At 40.9% G+C, this 26,922-nt stretch overlaps 1 protein-coding gene and 1 long non-coding RNA gene across 7 annotated transcripts in view; one reads left to right on the forward strand and one right to left on the reverse strand.

The window, feature by feature from the left end:
* psd3l (pleckstrin and Sec7 domain containing 3, like) overlaps nucleotides 1-26,922 on the reverse strand; it is a 189,765-nt gene that overhangs the window by 122,287 nt on the left and 40,556 nt on the right. For 5 of the 6 annotated variants that reach the window (XM_062484652.1, XM_062484651.1, XM_062484655.1 and 2 more), the window contains exons 3-4: nucleotides 24,901-25,885; nucleotides 23,430-23,906 (exon numbers count right to left, since the gene is read on the reverse strand). In XM_062484652.1, the coding sequence (XP_062340636.1) occupies nucleotides 23,430-23,906; nucleotides 24,901-25,885 (1,462 nt within the window). Of the gene's footprint in view, nucleotides 1-4,667; nucleotides 5,276-23,429; nucleotides 23,907-24,900; nucleotides 25,886-26,922 lie in introns of those variants that run through there. The other variant, XM_062484657.1, reaches the window with a different exon arrangement.
* Nucleotides 4,408-25,160, forward strand: LOC134039004 (uncharacterized). The gene is made up of 2 exons (XR_009932726.1): nucleotides 4,408-4,960; nucleotides 24,935-25,160. It is a non-coding gene; the product is annotated as an uncharacterized LOC134039004 (long non-coding RNA).

Consider the following 26,922-nt stretch of genomic DNA (forward strand, 5'->3'; position numbering starts at 1 on the left):
AGATCTTCAGTAGCCCCATCTGGCCACCCCTATGAAATATTTCTGGGGACGCCACTGCTTATATTGTCATTCTGTTAGCTTGCCAGAACTTTATCCATAAAGAAACCCCTTTGAAAGCAGATGATTCAATGTTATGCCAGCAGTCATCACTAACCTGGCTATATCGGTTGTAAAAGCAAATTTGCTTCTAAATAACGTAACAGAATTTCCCTATTTTCCTTACTACCAGTGCGTCCAGTGCGTTAAGCACTTAGTTTAATTTCAAATGCCTTTGTTAATTGCATTAGTTCATTAACGAAACAAAATTCACTGAAGTTATCATACAACCTCTGATACAGCGTCCTAGTTCACGCGCTAATCAAGCGTATGGTGCGAGCTGAACATGGCTGAAAAACATCCATCGGCAAACTATTATTTTATGGAAAATGTCAAAATGCTTATCCAAACAATGTCAATCTGCACTGTGTTGGAGTATAAAAAGGACACCTGCAAACTATTAACTTAGCAGAGTGCCCGGTTCTCGAGATAATTGTTGGAAACAATACCGTAACATTAATTCATTTTCAATAATGTCGATAGAGAATAATTAGGAACAGCAGTCAATTTAATTTCTGTTGTGCAGCAGGAAGTTGCGGACAAATGGTATACGCCCACTAAAATACACTGAGCACCTCTAGTAGTTGCTAATATTAACCGTGGAAAATTAGTCTTGTTGCCGAAAACAGTGGCAGCGATAGCCATGGCAAGGGAGCAACTTCCAATATGCGCCCATATGCACCCTGTGAAAAATTAGGTTTTCTCCCTTTTATAGATGAGCTACGCGCTGATTGGTTGGTTTACAACGAGTGAATCTGCGGAGCAAAGATGCAACACGGCCAACAGCACTCGATGAAACATCGAATAAATCTATTGTGTCTACACAACACTGTTTTCAACAGATTGACTACATATCATTTGAAATGATAACGTTAGTTGTTTCCACTTCTGTTGTCGAAGCAAACGGGATTGACTTAGGTGGGTAACGTTAGCACTACAGCTTAGCAAACAAACTATCGTGATTCAACTCAGCTTCAGTTAGCTCTAGCTATCAAAGATCGGACAAACATGCATCGTGAATTGTAGATTTACATGACAACACAGGTTATTTATTTGAATGAAACATAGTCAGGAACATGAAATAATGTTAGCCCCATTGCCAATAAACTAAATCATCACACATTCTACCTATGCTAGATACAGGCAGGAAATGTAAAGCATTGCTAATAACTGTTAGCAACAAAACCATACTACAGCTTGCTGTTGTGATGAACATAAGGTCGGAACAGCACCTCTTTTCAGAAACAGCTTCATTGCAAATCCTGCTTTACATTGTCCCAGGTTTTCAAAACTGTCCTCGGTGAAATGGTTCGAGCAAATGTCTAACTGAGGGTGGAACTGCAAAGGGATCTTCTCATAGACAAACATCAGCCATGCCCGTCGAGTGTTTGGTTCCTTGGGAAGACGCTGAAAAGTGTCAGCATTCCCTGTACAGCCTGGAACACTGCATTTACGACCGTAGTCCATTTTCAATATCCTTGAAAAACGTTCTTCTTTGTAATTCCGTGGAAGTACACAGAGCAGCGCGCAGCAAATTTTGGGGCGTGACAATGGTACAGACCAGAGCCAAAAAAGATGGAGCTTTTTCAAAACCTACCGTTTTACAGCTACATTTTTAATTGTGAGATTTGCATAGGAAAGAGGTGTCAATGGGCTTTGAGGTTCACTGTATGTCCATTTTACCCACTGTCATTATTCAACTGTGACAAGGTAAATTCGGTTTTGCAATCAATGACCCCTTTAAGTTACTTGACCCCAGGTACGTGCTCCCTGGCCGCAAACATTTCTCTCACACCGCGCTGCCTAAACTTTATGCCGAGTGTAGGGAAAAAGTTAAGGAAGACTTATTTTGCTAGCCTACTACTACGGATCTGTGGTCTATCGTCGTAACTATTGTTATCGAATGGAAATATAAAATATCTATTGTGATAATTTTTTACCCATATCGCCCAGACTTAGCTGGGAGCTGTGAATCTCTTTCTCTGTGACTGTTGTACCACCATTACTGCCTGACGTTCACTATCTTTGTTTACTTTCTTGTGCCCTATAAAAGATAGTCATCCGACCTTCAGAGCTGAGAAGGGCATCATCAAGACCTAAGCCTGGTGTTGTGTTGTCATTTATTGTCAGAAGTCTTGTTTTCTCTCGCAATCTGCAGATTGATAATACTTATAAAAATCTAGAACTCAACTGAACTTAGTCACTCTGTTAATGAAGAGATGGACAAAACACTTTCTTCATCACCATACCTTGTGATTAATTTCTTTAATGTGGAATGGCCTCTATGGGGTCTAGAAAATTAATTAGCTTGCATTATTAAGAGTTACTAGTACACAGTACTCATGATGCAGTCGGTGATTAAGATGAGTTAAACACACAGATTCCTTGAACTGTAGATAGGGCACAGTGCCCACGATGATGTCGGTGCCACACACATATTTCTTAGATTATAGATAGTGCAGTGCCCGTGATGCAGCTGGTGAGGAAATTTCTTCTGAGTGGTTTTGGTACCTATATTTCTCAGATCACAATTGAAAGCCTTAAGCCTTTAGGCTTAAGGCATGGCTGAAAGCAAACCAAAACTGTACCCATGTAAATGTCTGAGCGTGAATGAGTTTTCAATTAGTACAATTGCATTGTGTACCCGAATTAGTTCCTAGAATGCGTGTGTTCTGAATGTGTATTTTTTTATTCTGTATTTTTAAAATTGTATATTGTTTTTATTATGTGCTATTGTAGAAAGGCTCATCCAGGGACGGGAGTTGAAAATTAGCTTTTGCTAGAAACTTTATGTGCATCACATCAGCTGCAAACTTTGCTCTGTAGCTATGTTTAACTGCATTGTCCCTGTCAAATAAACTAATAAATAAAATAAATAAAAATTCTGTTATCTCTTAAGTACTTGTTCAACCTCCACATCTATTCTAGTCAAATTGCAGATACTGTGGTAGCCTTCATTTGTCTGCTGTTTCCTATGTTATAAATTGCTTATGTTGATCAAAATGTACTATATTGGTTCTATGGAAAATTGTTTTCCCACCACAAACATCTAAACATTTAGTTCATAACAGAAGTCAGTACATGCACAATGGTTGAGCCAGTTGTCACAATTGCATGCCTAATTCACCATACAGCGCTTGTATATTTGCAATTTGCAGGCAGTTTTGACAACAGTAAGCACATTAATTTATGTAAATCAATTCACTGATATATACTGAAAGTATATCCACTTCATATTGTCATTCTGTTAGCTAGCCAGCCCCTTTGAAAGTAGCTGAATATTGGTTTTGGAAGTGAATTTGCGTTTACAAAACGAAACTGAATGTATAAAAAGGACAACTGAAAAATATTAACTTTGCAGAGTGCCCGGTTCTTGAGATAGCCTATTTGTAGGAAACTCGCTGCAGACCAGAGGACCAATCAGATTGAAGGGGCTGGGACATGAAGAGAGCAAGCCAAATTGCTGGTGAATGCCTAGTTCTTGAGCTGAGAAACTTAACCCATTCTAATTTGTACACACACAGAGAGAGATTCCTGGCATTATTAGAGAGATGTACAACAGAATCCTTAAGTCTGCTTTTCTCCTTCTAATAATAGTTATCAGCTTTGAAAATCCACATTTTCCATCAAACTATAATACAGAAATAGACTAGCCTTCATAGGGTTTAATGTCTGAATGAACAGCTTGGCCAGATTATTACAACATCCATGGTTATCCTAATACTGTATACAGGAAGAAGGGAGATTAAGAAACACAGGTAAACATTGGGAAGGCTTATCGTAACTGATTTCATTGTCACTTTCATTTAATCCCTATACGAGAATGCCGTCACTTCGTCCCTGTAAGTGAATTCCCACAGGGAATGCCAGATCCTTGGACAGAGTCAAATTCTTACAATCTTAGTTGAGACACAAGATGTATAACTTTTGCATTTCTTGATTAATCAAAAAATAATAATTTTTGATCACTTTCTATAATGATCTTTTAACCATTTATAAGCTTTTCAGTTAGTAGGCTGTAAATTACCCACAGTTGCTGACTTGATACATTTCCTTCTGACTGTAATTTTCTCAGTAAGACAGCAAAAAGGTTAAGAAGCCCAATATCTGGATTCCTCAATTCATCAATAATATTCATCAAAAACAAATCACATTGCATTCCTGTACAGGCTTTCTGTTGATACAAAAACAACCCACTTCTTGGGTGAGAGGAAATAAGAGAGATGTGTTGGGGGGTAGGGGGGCGTAAAGGAAGAGAAGAGGAAGGGGCAACAGTATCTGGTAAGGCAAAGCCTTCTGCTCACAACATTCCCTCCTGAAAGACATGGGGGAGAGAGAGAGAGACAAAGAGGGAGAGAGAGAGAGGGAGGGCTAGTTAGAGAGCGGACCGCATTTCTATAAGCCACTCTCGAGCACGCTAACAAGGAGAACTAAGCTGAGTAACCTGCCTGTTATCCAGACAGAAAAAACAGCCTGCCTTTTATCCTGCTGAACAAAAAACAGCTATTCTCATGATAATGAACAAAGACGGCCAGCCAGCGTGTCATGCATTACTGAAGGTCAACACTTACTGGATAGAGTCGTGTTCAGCATCAGCTAGGCTCGATTGGGAGAAACAGGCGCATACGAAGGAGCCCATAGAACCCAGCTTAGCTCACTCCCTCTCACCACCAATGGAGGAGAGAGAAGGAAAAGTAAGGGTATGAGGAGAGAAAGTTTTTAAGAATAAAACTCTTGAGCTTCAGCCATGTGACTGGCCCAGGTTCCTCACAGCTCAGTTTCCAGAGCAGCTCTGACCTACATGGAAGACAAGAGCGCCGCTGTATCCCTCTCGACAGTGCTGCCGAGCTAGCCAAGGACACAGGTAGCTATGCTTGATACAGCTTAATCATTAGATGCTAGTAGCAGCCAGCCAGGTTAGCCGGTGTGTATGTGTGTGGGAAGCTGAGAGGCCACCATAATCACTGCTGCCTGGGTATCCAACTGGGAAAGAAACCTGGCTGACTCTTGCATCCTTTTACATCTGCTTGAAGGGGCCCGGCTACGGACGTGTGCTGAGCCCCTCCATGCAGAAGTATGAATAAATGCAAGAATGGGACTGGGCGGCTCGGGTGGTGGCAGGGTGTGTGTGATGTCAGTGTGGTGCGGTTTATTTATGTCCTTCAGTGTACAGAGTGAGTGTGTGCCTGTGCTTCTGTGTCGCAGCTCTGGGGGGCCTGTGTCTGCATTTCTACTGCGGCTATAAATAACACAGCTTAATATTGTCTAACCTGGCTAAGGAATAAAACAGAGGGAAATTTGCCATTGCAAGGGGATGGCGGCTGTTGTATAGCAACTGACAACATTGCATTGAATGCCATGAAAATAAATAACCTTGTAGATAACACAGATAACACGATACTTGTCATAATACATTTCCCTGAACATATACCACAGCTGTGCTTGCAAGCGTTTTTAAACAAGAATGATATTTTGGACATAATTTTCTCCTTAGAAAAATTATGAACTGTCAAATCTAGGCACCTAAAATCTGGTGGATCAAAATGGACAAAAACTGCTGACCAACCCCCAATTATATATGCATCTACTTATTTAATAATTTCAAGAGTATATTGATATTTAACCTCAGAATTTTATTGATTCCTGTTTTTTCACTGACATGTGACTCAATCAACGCTAGATTTAAAGTATATGCACAATATATGTACATTTGTACAACGCTTTGGAAGAAATTGTACGCTAAATGAATACATTTAATTTACAAATGCCCTAGGCTACACCAGGTTTACCACTTTTTTAAAAAGGTGATGATAACCATGACATTATTATATTAAAATCTTAACTTTGAACTCCCATAGTGCTAAGGAAATAATTTGGTTTTATATTGTAATTTACTAAACCATTTACGCTCTCTCTGAGTGCAAGAGTAGGAATTTCTGTGCAAATACTTGAATCTGTCAGTCATTTTGTTGTTCCTTTCTAGACAAAGTTAAGTGCATTATAGCCATTTTAAATCAATTTTTCCAGCAGAGGGCAGCATCACCATAGTGTTGACACATTTGCAAAGACAATGACAACCGGCAAGTTCAGAGACCCTAACGCTGCGTTCACACTGCAGCGTTTTTTAACGCTCTGCATCGCTTGCCTTCCCACAGTACACCACGCACGGGGGCGTGTTAGACAAGTTAATACAGAGTTGTAGTTCTCTAAGGTCACTGTTGTAGTCAAGCGTGCAGATTTGGGTTCATGTACTCACAATATCGATCAAAATACCACTTTTACACAACATTTATGTAAGTGCAAGATTTTACTAGTGCAAGATTACAGTAGAATACATGTTACGCCACCGGTCACTCAACCAGTCGTTTGTAGGCTGGGCTAGCGAGCTAGCAGTGGCACAGAACAGTCACGTAATGTGACGACTAAATTTAAAAGTAGGCTATAAAAACACACTAGGAACAATGACGACATCGGCAACCATGCACCATGCATTATTAGTTTAATGTATTCTTTAAATTCAGGCTTGTCACATTAGTAACTTTGTTCTGAACAGAACTGGGTGTGCAGACACATACAAAAAGTTTCTCCTCCATCTTGAAATGGTCAAACCTAGAAATGTTTACCATGACGAACAGTTGCTACGTTACAAGAAACAAGAAACCAATCCGATTGGCCAACGCTAGCGTTTTCACGCTCCTCATTTACATAAAGTTGAGAAAATCCAACTTGCAACGCTCCGCTCCGCTCCGCTCGCCTTCCCACAATGCCCTACGCGAGCGTCAACGCCTGGTTTCATTGAAAATGAATCGTAAGCCGACGCCGCGCGCCGCCCGCTCCGCTGCAGTGTGAACGCACTGTAACTCTGCGTTCACACTGCAGCGTTTTTTAACGCTCTGCATCGCTTGCCTTCCCACAGTAAACCACGCTCGGGGGCGTGTTAGACAAGTTAATACAGAGATGTAGTTCTCTAAGGTCACTGTTGTAGTCATGGCCAAGCGTGCAGATTTGGGTTCATGTACTCACAATATCGATCAAAATACCACTTTTACACAACATTTATGTAAGTGCAAGATTTTACTAGTGCAAGATTACAGTAGAATACATGTTACGCCACCGGTCACTCAACCAGTCGTTTGTAGGCTGGGCTAGCGAGCTAGCAGTGGCACAGAACAGTCACGTAATGTGACGAGACTGAATTTAAAAGTAGGCTATAAAAACACACTAGGAACAATGACGACATCGGCAACCATGCATTATTAGTTTAATGTAATCTTTAAATTCAGGCTCGTCACATTAGTAACTGTGTTCTGAACAGAACTGGGTGTGCAGACACATACGAAAAGTTTCTCCTCCATCTTGAAATTGTGAAACCTAGAAATGTTTATCATGACCAACGGTTGCTACGTTACAAGAAACCAATCTGATTGGCCAACGCTAGCGTTTTCACGCTCCTCATTTACATAAGGTTGAGAAAATCCAACTTGCAACGCTCCGCTCCGCTCGCCTTCCCACAATGCCCTACGCGAGCGTCAACGCCTGGTTTCATTGAAAATGAATTGGAAGCCGACGCCGCGCGCCGCCCGCTCCGCTGCAGTGTGAACGCACTGTAACTCATTACCCTGATCGTCATTGCACTGTTGTAGGCATTATAGAATCTTTATATATGTACAAAGAGTCACCCAACCCCAACACATTCAAACATACATATAAACACACACACACGTATATATACACATATGTTACTGTATGTACTGTACTGTACTGTTGAAGGACAACCTCCTCAGGCAGGTAAAACTGTCTGCTTGAGGATCAGCCAATCAGGAGCAGCACTGCGCTCTGCTGCTTGTTGAAGAAGACTGTTTCAGTTTCGGGAAAGTTTGGAGGAGAGAGCTAGCATCGAAAGACTGCACAGTTCATATTCTATAAATCATATAAGATAGTGTTACTGTACTTACACTAGTTCCTAGTATTGTGTGCGTGCAACTACCAGTAAGTTATACTGCTGTTTGTTGTTGGGTTTACCACATAATAATGTTACACTGTGTTTATGCACTGCAATAACGTTGCAGCACTTTGCTGCTAGTTTTGTATAATGGCAGAGCCATGCACTTCTCGTGGAGGAATTCTGCTTATTGTATGTTTAGCTGAATGTAGCGTGTTGTGTATTAATCTTTGACCATATACTCTACTATTGCATTTCTACGTTTGTATTGCTTAGTAATAAGCGTTTATTATACCACTGCATTTCAGTTATATATAATTTAACCTGTTTGTTTTATCATATACCTGCTAGGCATGTAATCATTCATATAGAGCCTACATTTTACAAATGTATGCCTGTATCTCTGTTTCAGAACCACACACATACACTTACATCTGTATTTAAATAAAACACCTCAAAAGGAACATCTTGTCAGCATTCTGATCGATGCACCCTGGTGGCCACAACCTTTTGAAGACCAGCTAAAAATTATACAGTCCTTTACAGTCACCAAAACAGAACTGTACTGTACACGTACGTATAGATATATTAGGGTTGGGAGATATGACATATAGCCGTATAGCCTAATATTGTCAATCGACCCATCGGTATTTTGACGATTAAAAGTCCATTGTTTTGGGTATTTAAATTGAAATATATGTTCTTTTGTAAGTATGTTCTTTTGCAAAAGCGTTTAAGATTGATGACTGGGTAACTTGGTCTCTTGCAGTTGAGGTGTGAGGTGGCTGCTGCTGTCGGTGCTAAAGTGTGTTCAGCTCAGGGGCGGTTTTAGGCACGGGCGGACCGGGCAGCAGCCAGGGGCGGCATTTTTTCATGTCACGTGGGGGGCGCACAAGCATAAAATAAATAAATAAAAATCTCTGCGCCGCGAAGCGGTTTTCTCTTTTCTATCATTTCACTGTGTGGGGAATTGGCAAATTGGCGCCCCCTTCAGGCAGCTGCAGGCACCCCTGCTTGCTGAGAAGGTGCCGTGCACAGAAGCTGTGTGAAAACAGGGGAGAGGGACAGACAGCTCATCTGACTGGGTCTCCCAAATGGAACGGACAATTCATAATATTATAAATATAGGCCTAAAGTTCCTGCACATTTTAGTTTTTTTTTAATTGTGTGAAATGGCGAATTAAAAAAAATGGGTATAGGCTAATTCTTACGTTTGTTAGCCTTTTTGCTATGATGCTTGCTATGCAACAACAATATTTCGGTTTTAACTCAACAAACACAAGATAACATTTCACCATAATAGTGTGCTTTGCAACTAAACTGTTACAAGTTCAGTTATTATTTATTTTCATTATTTAGGTTAGGCCCTGTAATTAGCCAACGGAATTTTCAAATCTGTAGGTAGTTTCAAAGACGAACATTTCCTATTTGCTACAACTATATTTCGTGACAAAGTATAGTTTAACGTCATAACTAAAAGTGTTCCTCCCTAAAAGTTATATTAATATAGCATGTAATAACAGACATTTAGCTTGTAAGGGCATGTTTATGTAACCCTCCTATTATGTTTGGTGTCAATTTGACCCCAGGCTGTTTTAGCTGTATAGAACATAATGGGGGGGTGGGGGGGGGGGGGCGCAAAGGGCGTCTCGCCCTGGGTGTAATTAAATGTAGAACCGCCACTGGTTCAGCTAGATTATGCACCAGCATAAAGCGGTTCAACAGATCACAAAACTCACAGTACAGATCAAGCCACGGTTTTGAGTCATGCACAGGGCAGTCGCTAACACGGGGAAAGGTGGATGTGATTCACGGGGCCCATGGCTTGGAAGGTGCCCATTACTACTGTGTGGGTTTTCAATAGTCTGCAGTCGTTATTATTTGCCAATATTTCAAAAAGAAAAGGAAAAATATAGAATCAACTTTTTCTAAATTTAATAGTTATAAATCTCTATGGTCACCCTTCTCTGCGCTCTAATAAATGATCTGCTCCAACTGCATGTTCCCAATTCCCAAGTATTGTGCCATGCGACTCAGTGACTGAGTGGGACTAGCAACGGGTGGCAGGAAAATGTCGCCGCAACATAAATCTGGTGTACAAAAAAGAAAAGACAGAAAGGATAGAGAAAATACAGTAAATGCTGCGAAATTGCTCTAACAACAAATGTTTTCACCACAACAACAAAAGATTTGAGAGGTGAGCCGCAGTGTAACAGTAGGGAGGACAAACCCGTTTGAGCGTTTTTCCTGAAATACGTTTTAATAGTTATTCCTGGGGAAATTATGGAATTAAATTACATACTAACTATACTGAAATACGTGTGCACAATAATATCAACAATATTTGCTCAATTTAGACGTTTTTAAAGGTTTTTAATTTTACCTCGAAGCTACTTCCGTTAATCAGCAACGAATCACAGTGGTTTTTACATATACACAGAGGAAACACAGTTACATTTACAGATGAGCAGTTATGAGCCCATGGATGCCAGTCCGGTGTTTGAGGATGTGGATGGTCAGTTTGCCTCAACTTCTAAGGAGAATGGTCAACAGTGAATGTGACTTACATGTTTTTTAAAGGCTTCTCATAGAACCAAGGTATAAAAACAGCAGACTAGAGTTTGGTGCTTTTTAAGCAGGACAAGTCTTGGTAACAGCAATCAAAACAAGTCTTGGTTACAGCAATCAAAACTAGATACTGATTGGAAAGCACAAGTAAGCTACTACTCACTTCTAGCTTGTTTGTGAGAGCCTTTTGTCATTGGCTTCTTTAATTTAGTTAGTCATCAAGTTCTGATGTAGTAAACCATTATCAAAGCATTGCACTACTGCCAGAGCTCTTCAGTAATTTTGGATCTCCATAATGTTTGTTTTCCCTTTTACACTTTCCCAGAGAGGTGTTTAGTTTCCTTACACATCAAACAAATGAAATACTCATTCAGCGTTGTCAGCTTCTCTTATACTCCTTTTATATCAACCTCTCTCAATCCTAGTTTTCGGGCCTACTAGCTTGCATGTTTTAAGATGTTTATCTGCTACAAATGAATGGGTTGTCTACAAAATGAGTTGGAAGCAAAATACCACTATTAAGTGTGCCCTTTGCGCCCCTCCCCCCACCTGTCACAGGGCCAGGCTGCTGCTGTAACTTGCTAGCCAACCTTAACTGAGGGGACTGTTTGAACGCGCTGGAATTAAAAAATGTTTATCTTTATGTATATTTGAGACCACACATTCATAGATGTACGTTTCCACTATATGTATACGGATTTTGAGGTCGATCCGATTAAATGAGCGAAAACAATCTGTCCATATTTTGTTAGTGAAGCAGGGAGAGGAATGCTCGTGGCAAGCTAACTAGCTGGATAGAGCGATGGGGAGTTTGTTAGCACTCAAAATGTAGCTCTAAAACAGGGGCACTCCTCGGACATAAGCTCGATTATAAAAAATCTCCCAGCTGGGAAATGTTCGCGGTTTTCACAGTCCTGTAGAGGAGACCTTCATGAACAGAATGACATCAAATTGAGGCTGTGGCATTGAAGTTCAGGTTAGTAGCCTATGGCTCAAAGTACTCTCAGCCAATTACAGACCTCTTAAAATGGGAAAACCTCTGTGTGCCACATACGGGATGGTATTCACACAGCGATTGGCTCTAATTTGAGTGACAGGTTGATTCACCAATTGAAAAACTCATCTGGGAATTTTTATTTTTGTAAGGGGAGTGCCGAGATTTTACTGTCGCCGTTTGGCTCCTAAACAGCAGTAGAATTCCAAGTTTTTATAAACCGCGTCGCGTACAGCATTACAGTGGGCTACACTGGTTAAAAACTACAGGTATATAAGGACAATTGTACCCATGAATTGTTTACTAGTAATATAATGTCATAATAAATCATAAAACGTTCATCGATATGTGAGGCATGTTTATTATTTTAACGATTGAAAACGGATGTATCACAGACCGCTATCGTATATATCGTTCAACAAAGGCTAATTATGCTAACGCCTCAGTCAACAAGCGAAAATTGACTACTGTTTTCTAAAGTAAACGTACTAATAATATCAGCGTACATCGTATTGTACATTAAATATCACAATTGTGTATTTTATCACAATGTTAAATGAGCAATAAGTTCAGTTTTGCATTTGTTGACGCTTGGAACTCTCCGTTGTGATTACATTGAGAGCAGAACGTTTGTCCTCCCTAGTAACAGCGAACAGTAAACTAGTAGCCTAGCTATCATGATGTAGTGGCAGCCAAGCACGCACGTTAGCTAGCACTTCTCACGTTTCCTGAAACTCAATGCTAAGGATTCCTAGCAATGGCCAACGCAGCTGATTTTGTTTTGCTTTTCTTCTTTTTTTTTTTATATCATAAGGAGCCTAATAATCATGAGACTTCCGCTCCTCAGCTGCGCTTTTCTTCTTGTTTCTTATATAATGTATACCGTATTGATTCGTTGGGATCAAACATGCCCAGTTCATGAACACAACTTATTTTTTTGTATTTTACTGCGAGCTCTTCGTTGGTCGGTTCACAAAAATGACATGCATGTAAGCTACGGCCTACTGTAGGTGGTTGCAGCTAATTTGTGCTTTTTGATGATCAAGTTAACCTTTTAACCACATCATGCATTTGTCTAGTCTGTATTCTTTTCACTGCAACGTTGCATTGAGATTTAGGGAATTACGGGGATCCTTACGGATCAACTACGGTCCGTTTGCACCACTACCTGCAAATCGGCTATTGGCGATAGAAGCAGAGACAGTTTACGACAGTTGCTCCTGTTGCCCAAACCTAATATATAGGCTACAGTGTTTCCCCCCAAGGATTTATTTCGGGGGGGGGGGGGGTCAGCTGTAGTCAGCTATTCCCAGCGCCACACGGAGCCACTCGCGAGGAGCGAAATAAGTCGCTGCCAGTGGATCTAGTGTAGCCTACTCATCTATAGACTATCAAGTGTAAATAACGAGGGCAACGTTGCGCGAACATTAGTCGCAAATTACATACATCGCAAATTAATTTAACTTTTGAGGCGACAAGCAAGAAACAAATTGCCCTTATGTGTGAAAACAGCTTGATCTTGCGCCTCAATTTTATTGTTTTTTGGAATATATAGCCTAATTGGGTGTGCTCAAGCCTTCGGCGAGAGCACAACCTTTGTTCTCTCACATATATATTATTATTTTTGTTTCTCTTCACACCCCTAAGCCTTCGTCAATATTTGGACTACATATACAACCTAGGTGTCAAAAGTTTAGTCTTGGTAGCGATTGAGTTGCTTGTATTTTTATTTACGTTCCGTTGCACGGTTTAAGTAGAAACTAAGTTTTTGTGGTGAAAAGTGAAGCTAACGGTGGCTAACTTGCTAGCCATGGTCAATGACGCTACTTACGTCACTAATGTCATGAAAAGTCGCGTGACTACCTCTAGCAGAACATTAGTTTAGCAGCTTGTTAACTTCTGGGAGATAGCTAGGCTAACTGCTTTACTGCAAGGCAGCTGCAGAAACGCCACAAGCAAAGAGGACAGGGTGATAACTACTAACGTCACTGTGTCCAATTCCGACCGTTTTTTAGCTAACATTCTGATAAAATGCCACTTCAAATATTGATCGTATCACGTTTTCAGCTGATTTACTGATTTTACGTTAAGCTTTAACTTCTTACCTTTTGAGCTAAATATTGTAAAAAAAAATTGAGTTAGCTTAGCCTTTACTAGAGCCGGTCAAAAGACGCTGGCGCCGGTAAATTAGCCGTGCCCTACCCTTGTCCAAACCCGACCGCACTTCTATCCTCGTAGTAAACACTTGCCGCTGCTGTTTTTACGGGGATATTAACTTGATCCAGGGTCACCAAACTGACCATCAATGCTGTCAACATATCCGGGGACGTAGTTATGTCCACCACAATAAGATAACACGCTTCACAGTTACTTTGAAAAAGTAACTTAGTTACGTTACAGTTACTTGATTTTAAAAGTAACTTACTTTACAAGTTACTTGATTTTAAAAGTAACTAAGTTAGATTACAAGTTACTTTATTAGTTACATTCAGCAGCTGCCGATAACACCCCCGCCGCCTCAACATAAAAATAGGTGCGTTCGAACACACCTATTGACAACCGTCTCTATAAGTTTGAGTTAAGTGCAGTGCTGCGACTCCAAATGTTTCTTCAAATTTGACGTCGTGTTTTTGTAGCTTGATAGCACTTTGTTGCCACCAGCACAGAGTGTACAACGAACCTTGATATTTCCATCTTTAGCTGACAAATACTCAAAATAGTGATTGTATTTCCAACTCGAAAATGCGCATCTCTGTGGAAGCAAATCGTTACCAAAATTCAAATGCAAATGCATTTCCAGAAATGCATTTGCATTTTAAGAATGTGGCTGCATTATTTGACTCAAATGAAATTAGTAATCAATCATCCTATTTGCATTTTAATTTTCTTCTTCAAGAGTGCTCAATCTTTCCCCAGATAGCAAGACGACATTGAATTAATATTGATTTTCCATCTAAATCATCAGAATGGTTGAGATTGAAATCTCAATGCTAAATAAACGTTGAATCACTATTGCAATATCGATGAAACATAGGGTACATTAGAATAACATTGATTTATAGTTGTCCTGATTAATTGATTAAACATCGATTTGTAGTTGACCGGGTAAACAGCAACGATGTTAAAAAGTCATTGAATTATAGTTGACTGGGAAATGAAAAGATGATTATAGAGCTAGTTGACCGGGAACAATGATTGAAAAGTCATTTAATTATAGTTGACCGGGAAATATGATCGAAAGGTCATTGAGTTATAGTTGACCGGGAAATATGATCGAAAAGTCATTGAGTTATAGTTGACCGGGAAATATGATCGAAAAGTCATTGAGTTATAGTTGACCGGGAGACCATCGTTTGGTAAATCAACGTCAGATGAACTTGTTCTTCTCATTTGTGGATCCACATCAGGTAAGCAGAATATTGATCTAATGTTAAATTGTACCAAATGTAATATTCGCAAACGTTTATCGTTTATTTACATTGTCTATATTAAATTATGTCATAGTTTCCACCAATATTTTATTCTTGAATGTGTATAGCCAATTTACCAACTGTACTGTAGCTAGCTAGTGCTAACGGCTAGAGCTATGTCTAGTCCCTTGTCTGAAATGTGGATATAAAAAAAAATCTGTTATGACAAAACATTGTACTTTAATAGGTAGATACATACCAAACTCAAAACATTCCGGCTTAAAAATCCAATTGTTATATGTCGGGAATCATAATTTTCTCAATTTGGTAGAGCTAGACTGTGCTAGTAGAGCTAAGCTAGTCTACCGGCGTCATCGACAGCCCAGCCACTTTCAATAGAGAAATGTCAAGTTTGACGCTGCACAAGACAATTATGATAAGCTACACGTTGTTAGTTTGAGATAGTGTTTAGATATATCAATGTAGGAGGCTTCTTTTCTTAGTTGCTGTGGCAAATCTTTAACAAATGGACGTAAGAAACGGTCGCGACTGTAATGGGGTGGAACGTTGGAAAGTTTGACTGCAGACTTGATTACACAGACAACATATTCATCAGCATAAAAATTCACAACTGAAAGTTATAACTTTGTGTTTGTATGTTTTCTGTTTTAGATGCCCTAACTCAGCAAATGGGGACAGGAATCTAAGAATTAGCATTTGCCCAGGCCGCACAAAAATGACTTTGCTATGCCCCAGACAGGATGGGTGGGGGTGGATGCCAAACAGAGCAGGAGTGAATGTTTTTTACTAATATAAATGGTCTTTTTTCCTTTTCATCACACAAACCTAATGTGTAGGATAGCCTTCATAACATTTATCCTGGCTGTAAGCAGGACATTTTCACCTATTATAGCCTGTTTTATGTGGTTTAATATCGATTGAAATACCATTGAAGTCATGTTGATCTTTAGTTAGGTTATGATTACAACGTTGTTTCAATAGTAATATTGGTGGAAATACCGCTAATATCGCGTTGATTTGGGGTTGTGATTTCAACGTTGTTTCAATATGAAATAAGGGTGCAAAATGATGATGAATCAACATCAGAGTCTGACATTGGTTCAATGAAATTAGCTTTGACAGTGGAATGTTGATTCAACGTAGTTTCAATGAAGTTTGCTATCTGGGTCACTTAATTCAAATGAAAAAGAAATAGACATGAGATTTAATTTTCAAAACATTCCCCAGCAAATAGATACCAAAATTCAATTTGAAATGTAAAATTTGAAAATTAAGAGAAATGCATTTTCATTTTAAGAACGTGGCTGCAAAATCGTGACCACAATTCAAATTCAAATGCATTCCCAGAAATGCATTTTCATTTTAAGAACGTGGCTGAAAAATCGTGACCACAATTCAAATTCAAATGCATTTCCAGAAATGCATTTTCATTTTAAGAACGTGGCTGCAAAATCGTGACCACAATTCAAATTCAAATGCATTTGCAGAAATGCAAAATGAACGAAAAAGCATTCTGAGCGGCGCAGCAATGTGACGTCAGTAGCCGCTCTTCTTCAGCTCCCTGCTGACCGAGCTACGCATCTTGTTCGGTAGGGGGCGGTGTGCACATCTGCATTGCATTACATTGCAAATGTGCCGGGAAATTGATTGAATTGTCGGGTCTTTAGAGGACCAGGGCTCTCAAGTGTCAAGCATTGAGCGTGACAGTCACTCATTTCGGTCTTTTGTCACGCCCTCCCGCCACACATTGTATTTCTCACGCAGAAAAAAAATATTTATAATATCCTGTAATTTTTTACGTGATTCTGCTACAACGTCTTCCAAAAGTTTCGTTTACCTACAGAGCAAACCACTGGAGCTCGAGCATCACTTTGAGCACAGTCATGATATCCTGTTTTAATGTTACAACAAATTCACAACTTGTTTGACACAAACAATGACAACTTGACTGCTGTTAGAAAATGTTTCCCAGATAATTAGCATCAGTTTTTCATGAGTGTCTTAACCAACAGTTTTACAGCCTGTTCACTGACAACACCTGCTCAGAACAAGTAGTTCATAGATGTAGCCGGTGTGTATCGGTGAAACTCACTCCTCAGGTATGTAAAAGGCTACCCGCGTCGACGGTTAGCTAGCTTTTCGTTGGCGTAGTTGGTAGTGGTGGCGCTAGGAATGTCAGAGGTGGCAGGTTCGAACCCAGTGCGGGACGAACATAGGCCTGATACCTTTGACGGAGCTTGCAATATTTCGTCTGATACATATAATAGGCCTAGTCATATTTTCGTTATCACACGATGACTGACATTGTCACATTATAAACATCTCTTTCCAAATACGCTTAATAATTTTATGTGTTTTGCATAGTCAATGTTATAGGTCACTTTTAAAATAATGTCATATTTTATAATTATATCCTGGCCATGGATGCATTAATCATTGCTGCCTTTCAAAGATGTCAGGTAAAAAGCAATTAATTAATTAATTAATTAATTTTGACCCCCTGGTGGGGGGGGGGTATGGGGGGGAATGTCACTCTTGCCTGTCTTCAAAACTTGAGAGCCCTGGAGGACGTATCACAGACTGAGCAACTTGATGTCAAACAATGACTAAAACAGTGGCAGAGCTACTATTAATGTGTAAATCTGTGACGGCAGAGTATGCAGCCAAGCTCTCTATGACTTGTTCTACTCGGTCATGGGCATCAGACTCTGATGTATTATTAGATTCTACCTGCTCAGCTAATTCTAACAGTGTTTGCACAATTTGAGGGAGCGCCATGATCTGTGATGCGTCCTCTAAAGCAGCGGTCCCCAACATTTTTTGCGCCACGGACCGCTTTCATGTAAGACATATTTTCACGGACCGGCAGGGATGGACTGGGAGGAAAGATAGGCCCTGGACAGTTGCGCTGCTAATGCATGCACATTCTGGGTTTGATGTGATCCTAGTTAGTGATTTCCACACCTAATGCGAGCGCGCGAGAAAAATTGTTTAGCTGATTTGAGCGAAAAATAGTTTTTGGAGTTTTATGTAAAATAAACAGCCGTTTTTCAATTGACAAAACCATGTCTAGTGAATGTGATGTATTTTTGTCTCTTAATTTTTCAGCCCCATCTTTAAGTTTCTTAGCCTGGTTTTCCATCGTTATATTGTTACTAGCTAGCTTTCGATGTGTCAGTCCCACTTGTGTGTGACTATAAGCTACGACAGTGACACCCGAAGTGCGTTCCTTATATCCAGTTTAGGCCTATTCCATAATTTTGTTTGATTGCTGTCACGGCAGAAAATCCTGCTTGATGTTGGAAATGGAAGCAGGAGTTTCAGTGCTTTAGTGGCGATCTCAGGATAGCCTTCATCCAAAACACCGATAGTTGTTGTCTCAAACAGGCTTCATTGAGTGGTAACTATCACTTGTCATGTGTCAAGAGGATGAGACGCGCATGATACCGCTCAATAAAGCCCACAAACTTGCTAAAAAATGAGTAAACACACGTCTTTGCAGAGCTTTTTTGCTCAGGGGAAAAGGCCCGCGGAGAAGGAGAGAATCAGGTCATTTTTCAGAATAAAACTTATTTTCAGAATCTGATAATCAATTAAAAGGAAATAATGTTATTAATTCTTTTTTGTGCGGCCCGGTACGAAATGACCCACGGAGCGGTACCGGTCCGCGGACCGGTGGGCACCGGTTGGGGAACGCTGCTCTAAAGACCCGGCAATTCAATCAATTTTCCGGCACATTTGCAATGTAATGCAATGCAGATGTGCACACCGCCCCCTACCGAACAAGATGGGTAGCTCGGTCAGCAGGGAGCTGAAGAAGAGCGGCTACTGACGTCACTCTGCTGCGCCGCTCAGAATGCTTTTTCGTTCATTTTGCATTTCTGCAAATGCATTTGAATTTGAATTGTGGTCACGATTTTGCAGCCACGTTCTTAAAATGAAAATGCATTTCTGGAAATGCATTTGAATTTGAATTGTGGTCACGATTTTGCAGCCACGTTCTTGAAAATGAAAATGCATTTCTGGAAATGCATTTGAATTTGAATTGTGGTCACGATTTTGCAGCCACGTTCTTAAAATGAAAATGCATTTCTGGAAATGCATTTTAATTTTCAAATTTTACATTTAAAATTGAATTTTGGTATCTATTTGCTGGGGCATGTTTTGAAAATTAAATCTCAAATGTCTTTCTTTTTCATTTTAATTTAATTGAAAGATTGAGCACTCTTGAAGAAGAAAATTAAAATGCAAATAGGATGATTGATTACTAATTTCATTTATGAGTCAAATAATGCAGCCACATTCTTAAAATGCAAATGCATTTCTGGAAATGCATTTGCATTTGAATTTTGGTAACGATTTGCTTCCATACATCTCTCTCTCTCCTGCTACATTGTTGTTTGTGTCGCTGAGTGGTAGGTCTATGTATATACACGTGACGTGACCCTCGTGCTGAAAACGTGACTTAATTGTCGCATAGGCTTAACTCCCAGAGACGCAAGAAGAAATCAAATATATATTTTACTATTAATGACAAAATAGTAACGCACAGTGACTTGGACAAGTCATTTTAATCTGATTACTGGTTTGGAAATAGTAACGCGTTAGATTACTCGTTACTGAAAAAAGTGGTCAGATTAGAGCAACGCGTTACCGGTATCACTGTTAATGAATGAGTGCAATATGAGTAGGCTAAATGCCTGAAAATATCACGAGAAGGGAAAAACTTGAAAGGACATTTAAGTCATAGAGACTAGGTCAATTTTTACACCGGTCTGCCAAATGTATTCGTTTTGATTCAACTATGAGGCTTCTGATCACCATTTCCTCTTGGGAAATGAGAAGACAACTATTTCATTCTACACTTCACTCTTAGTATTTTGAGTTGTAAATGAGCAGCAAAAAAAGTATGCTTTTAAATCTATGTAATCTTTATAAATAATAAGTATGCATTTTTATATAAATACTTAAATAGTTGTAAAAATGTCATTAAAAGACGCACCCCTCTGCAACCGACGCAAGCAAGCACACCCTACAATTTCCCCAGAAATTGTACCCTCTCTAGTTATATATATTTTGCCATTCTTTCAGGGGGGCAGGAGGTCGTTTTGGGGGGTCAGGGCGCCTCTCCAAAACATTGTAGGGGAAACACCGGCCTATGTATGTACAGTGTTTCCCATACATTGATTTATTTGTGCCGGCTTGCTTTTTTTAATGTTTAACATGGTAAAAAAATCTTTGTAGAGCTGCGCACAGCGCATTGATTCGCTTAGCCCCTACTTGCCCCGCTCGTGTTCCCTCTCTCTCACTACAAAGGACCCGTCTGTGAATAGCCCCCTCTCTCCATGCACGCTCTGAATCAATGCGCGGGACGAACATCTTTTTCCCTCAGAGAAGACGGATGGAGAATCAATCTGGAAATTACGAACGGTTAGGCCCAAACCCAATGTGCCAATGTCCCAATGTAAATCTGTGAGGGTTCAGGGGGGACATTGGGATTGGCCCTTAGTATCATAATTCTCTGCATAAATTTGTCCAAAACTGATACATTCAAGGTAAATATAATAATATTCACAGTTAAATACATTCGTGTAGATTCACCCTCTACAACATCCGGAAGATCAGGAGATACCTGTCTGAGCACTCCACCCAGCTGCTAGTCCAAGCACTTGTCCTCTCCAAGTTGGACTATTGCAACTCGCTGCTCGCTGGTCTCCCAGCATGTGCAACCCGCCCTCTTCAGAGGATTCAGAACGCAGCGGCCCGCCTGGTCTACAATCTACCCAGACGCTCCCATGTTACCCCGCTCCTCATCTCTCTCCACTGGCTACCTATCATGGCCCGTATCAGATTCAAGACCCTGGTACTGACCTTCCGAGCAGTGAACGGGACTGCACCCGTCTACATCAAGTCTCTCCTGCAGCCTTACACCCCCACCCGTCACCTACGGTCTTCTTCAGACAACCGCCTGGTGGTCCCACCGCTCAAGACCGCCCGGTCCCAACACAAGCTCTTCTCCTGTCTGGCCCCCCAGTGGTGGAATCAACTCCCCACCTCCATCAGAGACACTGACTGTCTCTCCACCTTCAAGAAAAGGCTCAAGACGCACTTGTTCCGGGAGTACAACGGTACTTAGGAATGGTTCGCTTGACCCGATGTTAGTTTCCTCAAGGATCACAATGACTCTTGCTTAGAGACTAGTTGCTCTTGTGGTTAGTGGTAACCGATTAAAATTTTTGTACTCGCTGTGATATATTGTTTTTATTATTGTTGCTTGCTTTTTCCACAGGTACACTTGCACTTATAGCGGTTCATGTTGTTTAATTGTAACTTGTTTAACTACATGCTCTTATGGTTCTTCCCTTTGGCACTTACTTTGGTTGTTCACAATGTGTGCTTCATGTTTTGGCTACTCGCAATGTTTTTGTGGCTATCTTGTTGTTATGATCAGTGACCTATGCACTTTGTAAAGCTCTCTCTTGGAAGTCGCTTTGGATAAAAGCGTCTGCTAAATGAATAAATGTAATGTAAATTCGGCAAAATGTAACAATGAGTCCAACGTAATGTTAATATTACAAAAACTATTTTACGCTCAAATTAATGCAAAAATATTGCGCTGCGCGCCAGCATTACATGTTGAGGTCCCTATTTACAGTCGCATCAAAACGATGCTAGGAATAGGTTTGCACGTTATTGACAAAAATGTGATATTGCGATATTGAGCATGAATATTGCGATATCGATATTAATTTTGATATTCTTAAACATATATAAAAACACAAAAGTTATGGGAAAGCAAAATAGATTAATTGAATATCAAAACAACAACTTTTTGTACAACACAAGGGTTTATTTAAACTGACAGTACAACCTGAATAAATAAATAAAGACCATGTCTACAAAACAGGACATGTTTTGCTGGTGGTACAGTATAACAAAATAATACGTGAATAACGGGATGGGATTTGGTATCTTTTATCCAGTTCATTCAGAAGCTTCTTTATCGACTGTATAAATGGGCATCATGTCTTTGGCCAAATAGTATGTTACAGCATTGGTGATTTCGTTATGTCTCTTGGAGTCAGGGGCATTTCTACACGGGGGCCTACAGGGGCAAGTGCCCCTGTAAAAATGTCCCTGGCCCTCCCTGTGCCCCCCCCCCCCCCTGAGCTGACTGAATATATATATATTTTTTTCTTCTTCTAGTAGTCATCATGAAACAAAGAAGGGACATTGCAGCCTTTTTTTGCCCCAGTAAATAAAAAAGTTTGAGAAACATATCGAGGTATTGAGAGAGCTGAGGAGCTGGAAGAGGGAGAGCCAGAGCCGTTTGTATGATGTTAATGTAAAGCTAAATTAAAGTATTTAATGTTTAAATATCATTTGTTTCCGTTTTTGAATGTGCCCCTCTGATTAAACACTGGCCCCCCCTTGGCCCCCCCAGTAAAATGTGTCTAGAACCGCCACTGCTTGGAGTTCTTGACGTACTTGTACCACAAGCAAAAGCACTCGCTAGCGATGTTTGCTTTACTAGCTCTGACGTAACTGGCAGATTTTTATGGGATATTACTGTGCACTCATCGTGTCTTGTGGTGGTTTTTGGTGAGAAAAAAGTCTGTACTGCCTCTTACGCGTTGTACCACCATACGGCACGTTTTTTCCAGTGCATTAGCCTGAGCAACATCTGTTGTCTTAAAGCCAAAGTACTTCCACGCTGGTGAGGAGGCATTATTTTTGGCTACTAACGTTTCCTCTTCAATCTCCATAATTTTGCGTCCCTGAGCCACACTCATATTCTTACTTTTCTGTCTTTCCTTTCGATCCACACACTCGATTCGCAGTTCGCTCCCTCTCTTTCTGCCCTTTCACTTCTCGCTTCTTTTGCTGTCTATCTCCCTCTTCACTCACGCTGTCGAAGTGTGCATGTGTGACAGGGCAACTGGCCAATGAAATATGCAGGCTCTAAATTGATCACAACACACAGCCCCCGGTGCATCTATCCACAAAATAAACAGAACATCTCATACTTTTCGGGACATTTTCGATATTGATATTGCATAACGTGATATTGCAAAAACGATATTGAGTCGATATATCGTGCCCCCCTAACTTAGGTTTGGGCTAAACCCCTAATGTTTACAACGTCTGGCTCCGCCCCTGCCTGCCACCACAAATATAATCTAATTATGTGGGAAACACGGATGTATGTGTGTGTGCGCGTAATTAAACATATTGTTATGGTAATTAAGGTAATGTTTTTCTAATGAAAACTAAAACTGTTTGTGCATGTAATTGTAACATGTAATTTACCTCTCACACAGGCCGGTCTTCATTAGAAAGAAAGAAAGAAAGAAAGAAAGAAAGAAAGAAAAAAAGAAAGAAATCCTCCTTTTCCTACCTCAGACAGCCATGCAGCCAAACTTTACAGTCCACCTCCGTGTTATCCACAACCCCATTGGCTAAGGATTCGTTCACATTTTTATCCAATTGGCTTCTCAGAGCAGGGTCTTTGTTACCCACATCAAAGTAGGACGATGTAACTTCCAGGGCAGCTTTTCCACTTTTCCCTGTTGTTGTGACGCTGAGCACCTCCTGCCGCCCCACCTCGGGTGTCAAATCCAGGAAGTGTACGGTCTCTTTGAGACGTTGCTGGATCATGGGTGTTAGAGGCATGTCAAAGATGAACCCAGAGTGTGCCTCATCGGCGGAGGATGAAAGGGCATCCAGAGAGTCCAGACTGCTGTAGAGAGTGTTACAAAGACGGTCTGATTCTAGGATGCTTTCAAAATGCGAGCTAAAGACGTCTTTGGCCTCTTGGCTTTCCAACGTGTCCTTGTCATCTTTCTCCTTCTGGCTGTCATTCGTGTTTGTGATGCTAGAGGGTATAGGAAAGAGAAACAGAAAAGACAATTTAGTACATAAAGATTGTCTTTGTGGAATTAATCTACAGGGAAAACAAGATTGAATAAAAACGTGTGTTACAGATTATGGTTCAAGGTTACTACAGAAGCGGGAAAACCAAACCAAATAAAAAATACATTGTTGGAGCACAAGGACAATGTGAAGGTTTCATACTGTGAGAGTTTGACTTTGAAGTGAAAGTTGATTTTCTAACATAACCTTCAGGGATATGCAGCTTCCTAAACGCACACAGCCTCTTTTGTCGGCAAGTCAACCCCACAGGAAGTTATCAAGCACACAACTCCATTATTAAGCCAGAGACCTTACACTACTGTACTTCCTTGTGGTGAGACTCAAACAAAACTACACACTCCTGTTAAAGCTGTCGTCTCTATATTGCGGAATGGAAACCTCAAGCATGTAGCAAACTCTGTATTGCTAAGGGATAAAGAAGTAATTCAATTCAATCAAAGTGTTCTACTGATAAAGCCTTAAATAGAAAATACAGGCTGGTGAAAATAATATATGGATATTTATGGGTATATATGGGTACAGTGTATATAAAATGTTCAGTCCTATCAATGCATTGGCAATATATTTTAAAGGATTAAACTGGGGGGGGGGGGGGGGGGAGTCAGCTGGCAAACCTTTTCAGAGGAGGGACTTGTTGCACTTGTTGGTTAGTTGTAACTGATTTGTGTTGTGACTAACTTATTGTACTCGCTGTGAATTATATTATTGTTGCTTGCTTTCCTACATGTACACTCTTGCACTTTTGAGGTTCATGTTGTTTAATTGTAATTTGTTTAACTACATGCTCTTATGTTTCTTCCCATGGGCACTTATTTGCTTTTCACAATGCATGCTTCACGTTTTGGCTACCCACAATGTTTTTGGGGCTATCTCGTTGTTCATGATAAAAGTGTCTGCTAAATGAATAAATGTAAATGTAGAGGACTGTGACATACCTGTCTGAGCTGGGTTCCTGTGCTCCCCCCTCAGGTCTCTGCAACTCAAGGAGCAGCCCCAACGGGAACACTTCGTCCTCCAGATGTAGAGGACACAGCTTCTCAGGAGGGCTGAGACTGTCCAGGGAGCTATCTGCCTTTAGATTGTTGCTGCTCTTCCATTCTTCTTCCCCTTCCTTCAACTCTGCTACATTCAAGCTCCCTGGTCGGCTTTCTAAAAATCGGAGTTTCTTGAAAGCCTTCTCCCTCAGCTGGCCACCGTCATTGAAGTCAGTGAAGATACCGGGTAGCTCTGCTAGGATTTCACTAGATTCCTCAAAATAACTGTAGTGTGGCAACTGGCTGGAATCCTCGGATGAGGCAAGCACAGCCTCAGCCTCTGACCTTCTTCTCAATTCAGAACAGTCCACGTCATCGCCAGTGTGTACTGCCGACCCAGGTGTTAACACAAGATCCAGAATTGGCTTGGTGTTCGAAATGAGGCTGCTGGGATTTTTTCCAGTTGTGGATGCATTCCTGATGTCTCCATTTACCCCTTCTCCTGAGACGTCATCCAGCTTCTCAATTGTGGCTGAACACAAGGGAACTGCCTCCTTCAGCAGTGCTTCAGTCCATGAGTCCAAGACAAAGGTGGGGGAGATCTGCGGGTCTCCGAGCGGATCCAGACCTGCCAAATCTAGGAGTCCGTTTTCCTCCTTACCTCCGCAACTTTCCTGTCTCTCCGAGGCTTGATTGGCCATGTTTGACAAGGCTCCGTTTTGACCATTGCAGGGGATCATAGCTGCACTCCTCTCACAAATGACTTGGTTTGGGCTGTCCTCTGATGAGGTGGCTGTTGCATTCTGGGTCCTAGCGCTGAGGCCACTCAGCAGGCTGGTGAGCTTGCGGTCAATTTCCATAAAGAGCGATGTCTCATCAATGCCATCATTAAGAAAGCAAGAGTCCAAACTGGTTCTGCTGCTCCCTTCCTCTGGTAGAATTAACACTGAAAATAGAAGGAGTAGACAAGGCAATACAAAGTTAACATGAAATCTATTTTAATGTATTTTCAGCTATTTTAATGTATTTTCAGCTATTTTAATGTACACACTTAATTTAACAGTACAAATGTATCTACGTGCATAGCGTAAATCTAATCGTTTCTGTGTGAGCGTTTCCCCCCTGCAGTAGCAGTAGGTCTGAATCCCTCTTGTGTGGTGACGGAACACAAGGTATGTGTTCCCATTGATCCCTAAAACAGTGTTTCCCAACCGAGGTGCCGCGGCACCCTGGGGTGCCGTCTGATGAGAGCAGGGGTGCCGTGTAAAAGTCCTTCAACCAGTAGCGGACTGGCCATCCACTGGCCGGGAGAATTCCCGGTGGGCCGAGACACGTCTGGGCCAGAGGGCCGCTTGCCTTATAATTTTTTTAACTACTAATAAAATGTTGGCAGAAGATTGAGCGACACGGTTGGCCGTTCCCCATTTCCCCAAGGCCGGTTGGTCTATTCCAAATGATCGTCCGTGCAGCCATTACCCCGCCCCCTTTGTCTCGCTTACACTCGACAGTGACACTGAGATTGAAAGCCAGCTAGTAGAGACTATATAACGATCGAAAACCAGGCTAAGAAACGTAAGGGGCTGAAAAATTAGAAAAAAAGACATCATCTTCACTAGACAACGTTTTACCAATTGAAAAACGGCTATGTTTATTTTACATAAAGCTCAAAAAACTATTTTGCGCTCAAATAAAGGCCCCAAAATTTCGCTCCCACACATAAAATGTGGATGCATTGGCAGGGTAGCTGTAGTGGCGTATACGGGGGCCGGTTCTGGTGGGCCAGTCTGGATAAAAGTCCAGGGACTTTTAACCCTTTACACACAGTCCGTCCCTGCCTTCAACGAATTTTCCTTGTAGCTGGATGAGTCGACTGACATTAGTGGGCACGCACGCTCAGCTCCTGGCAAATGTTCGATTCGTAGATGGCGACAGCATTAGAGAAACTTTTATTTTGTAAATCAATGTCTGACAAAACAACGGGAG

Source organism: Osmerus eperlanus, chromosome 18 (assembly GCF_963692335.1).
Source record: "Osmerus eperlanus chromosome 18, fOsmEpe2.1, whole genome shotgun sequence".
In the NCBI taxonomy this organism is placed as follows: Eukaryota; Metazoa; Chordata; class Actinopteri; order Osmeriformes; family Osmeridae; genus Osmerus; species Osmerus eperlanus.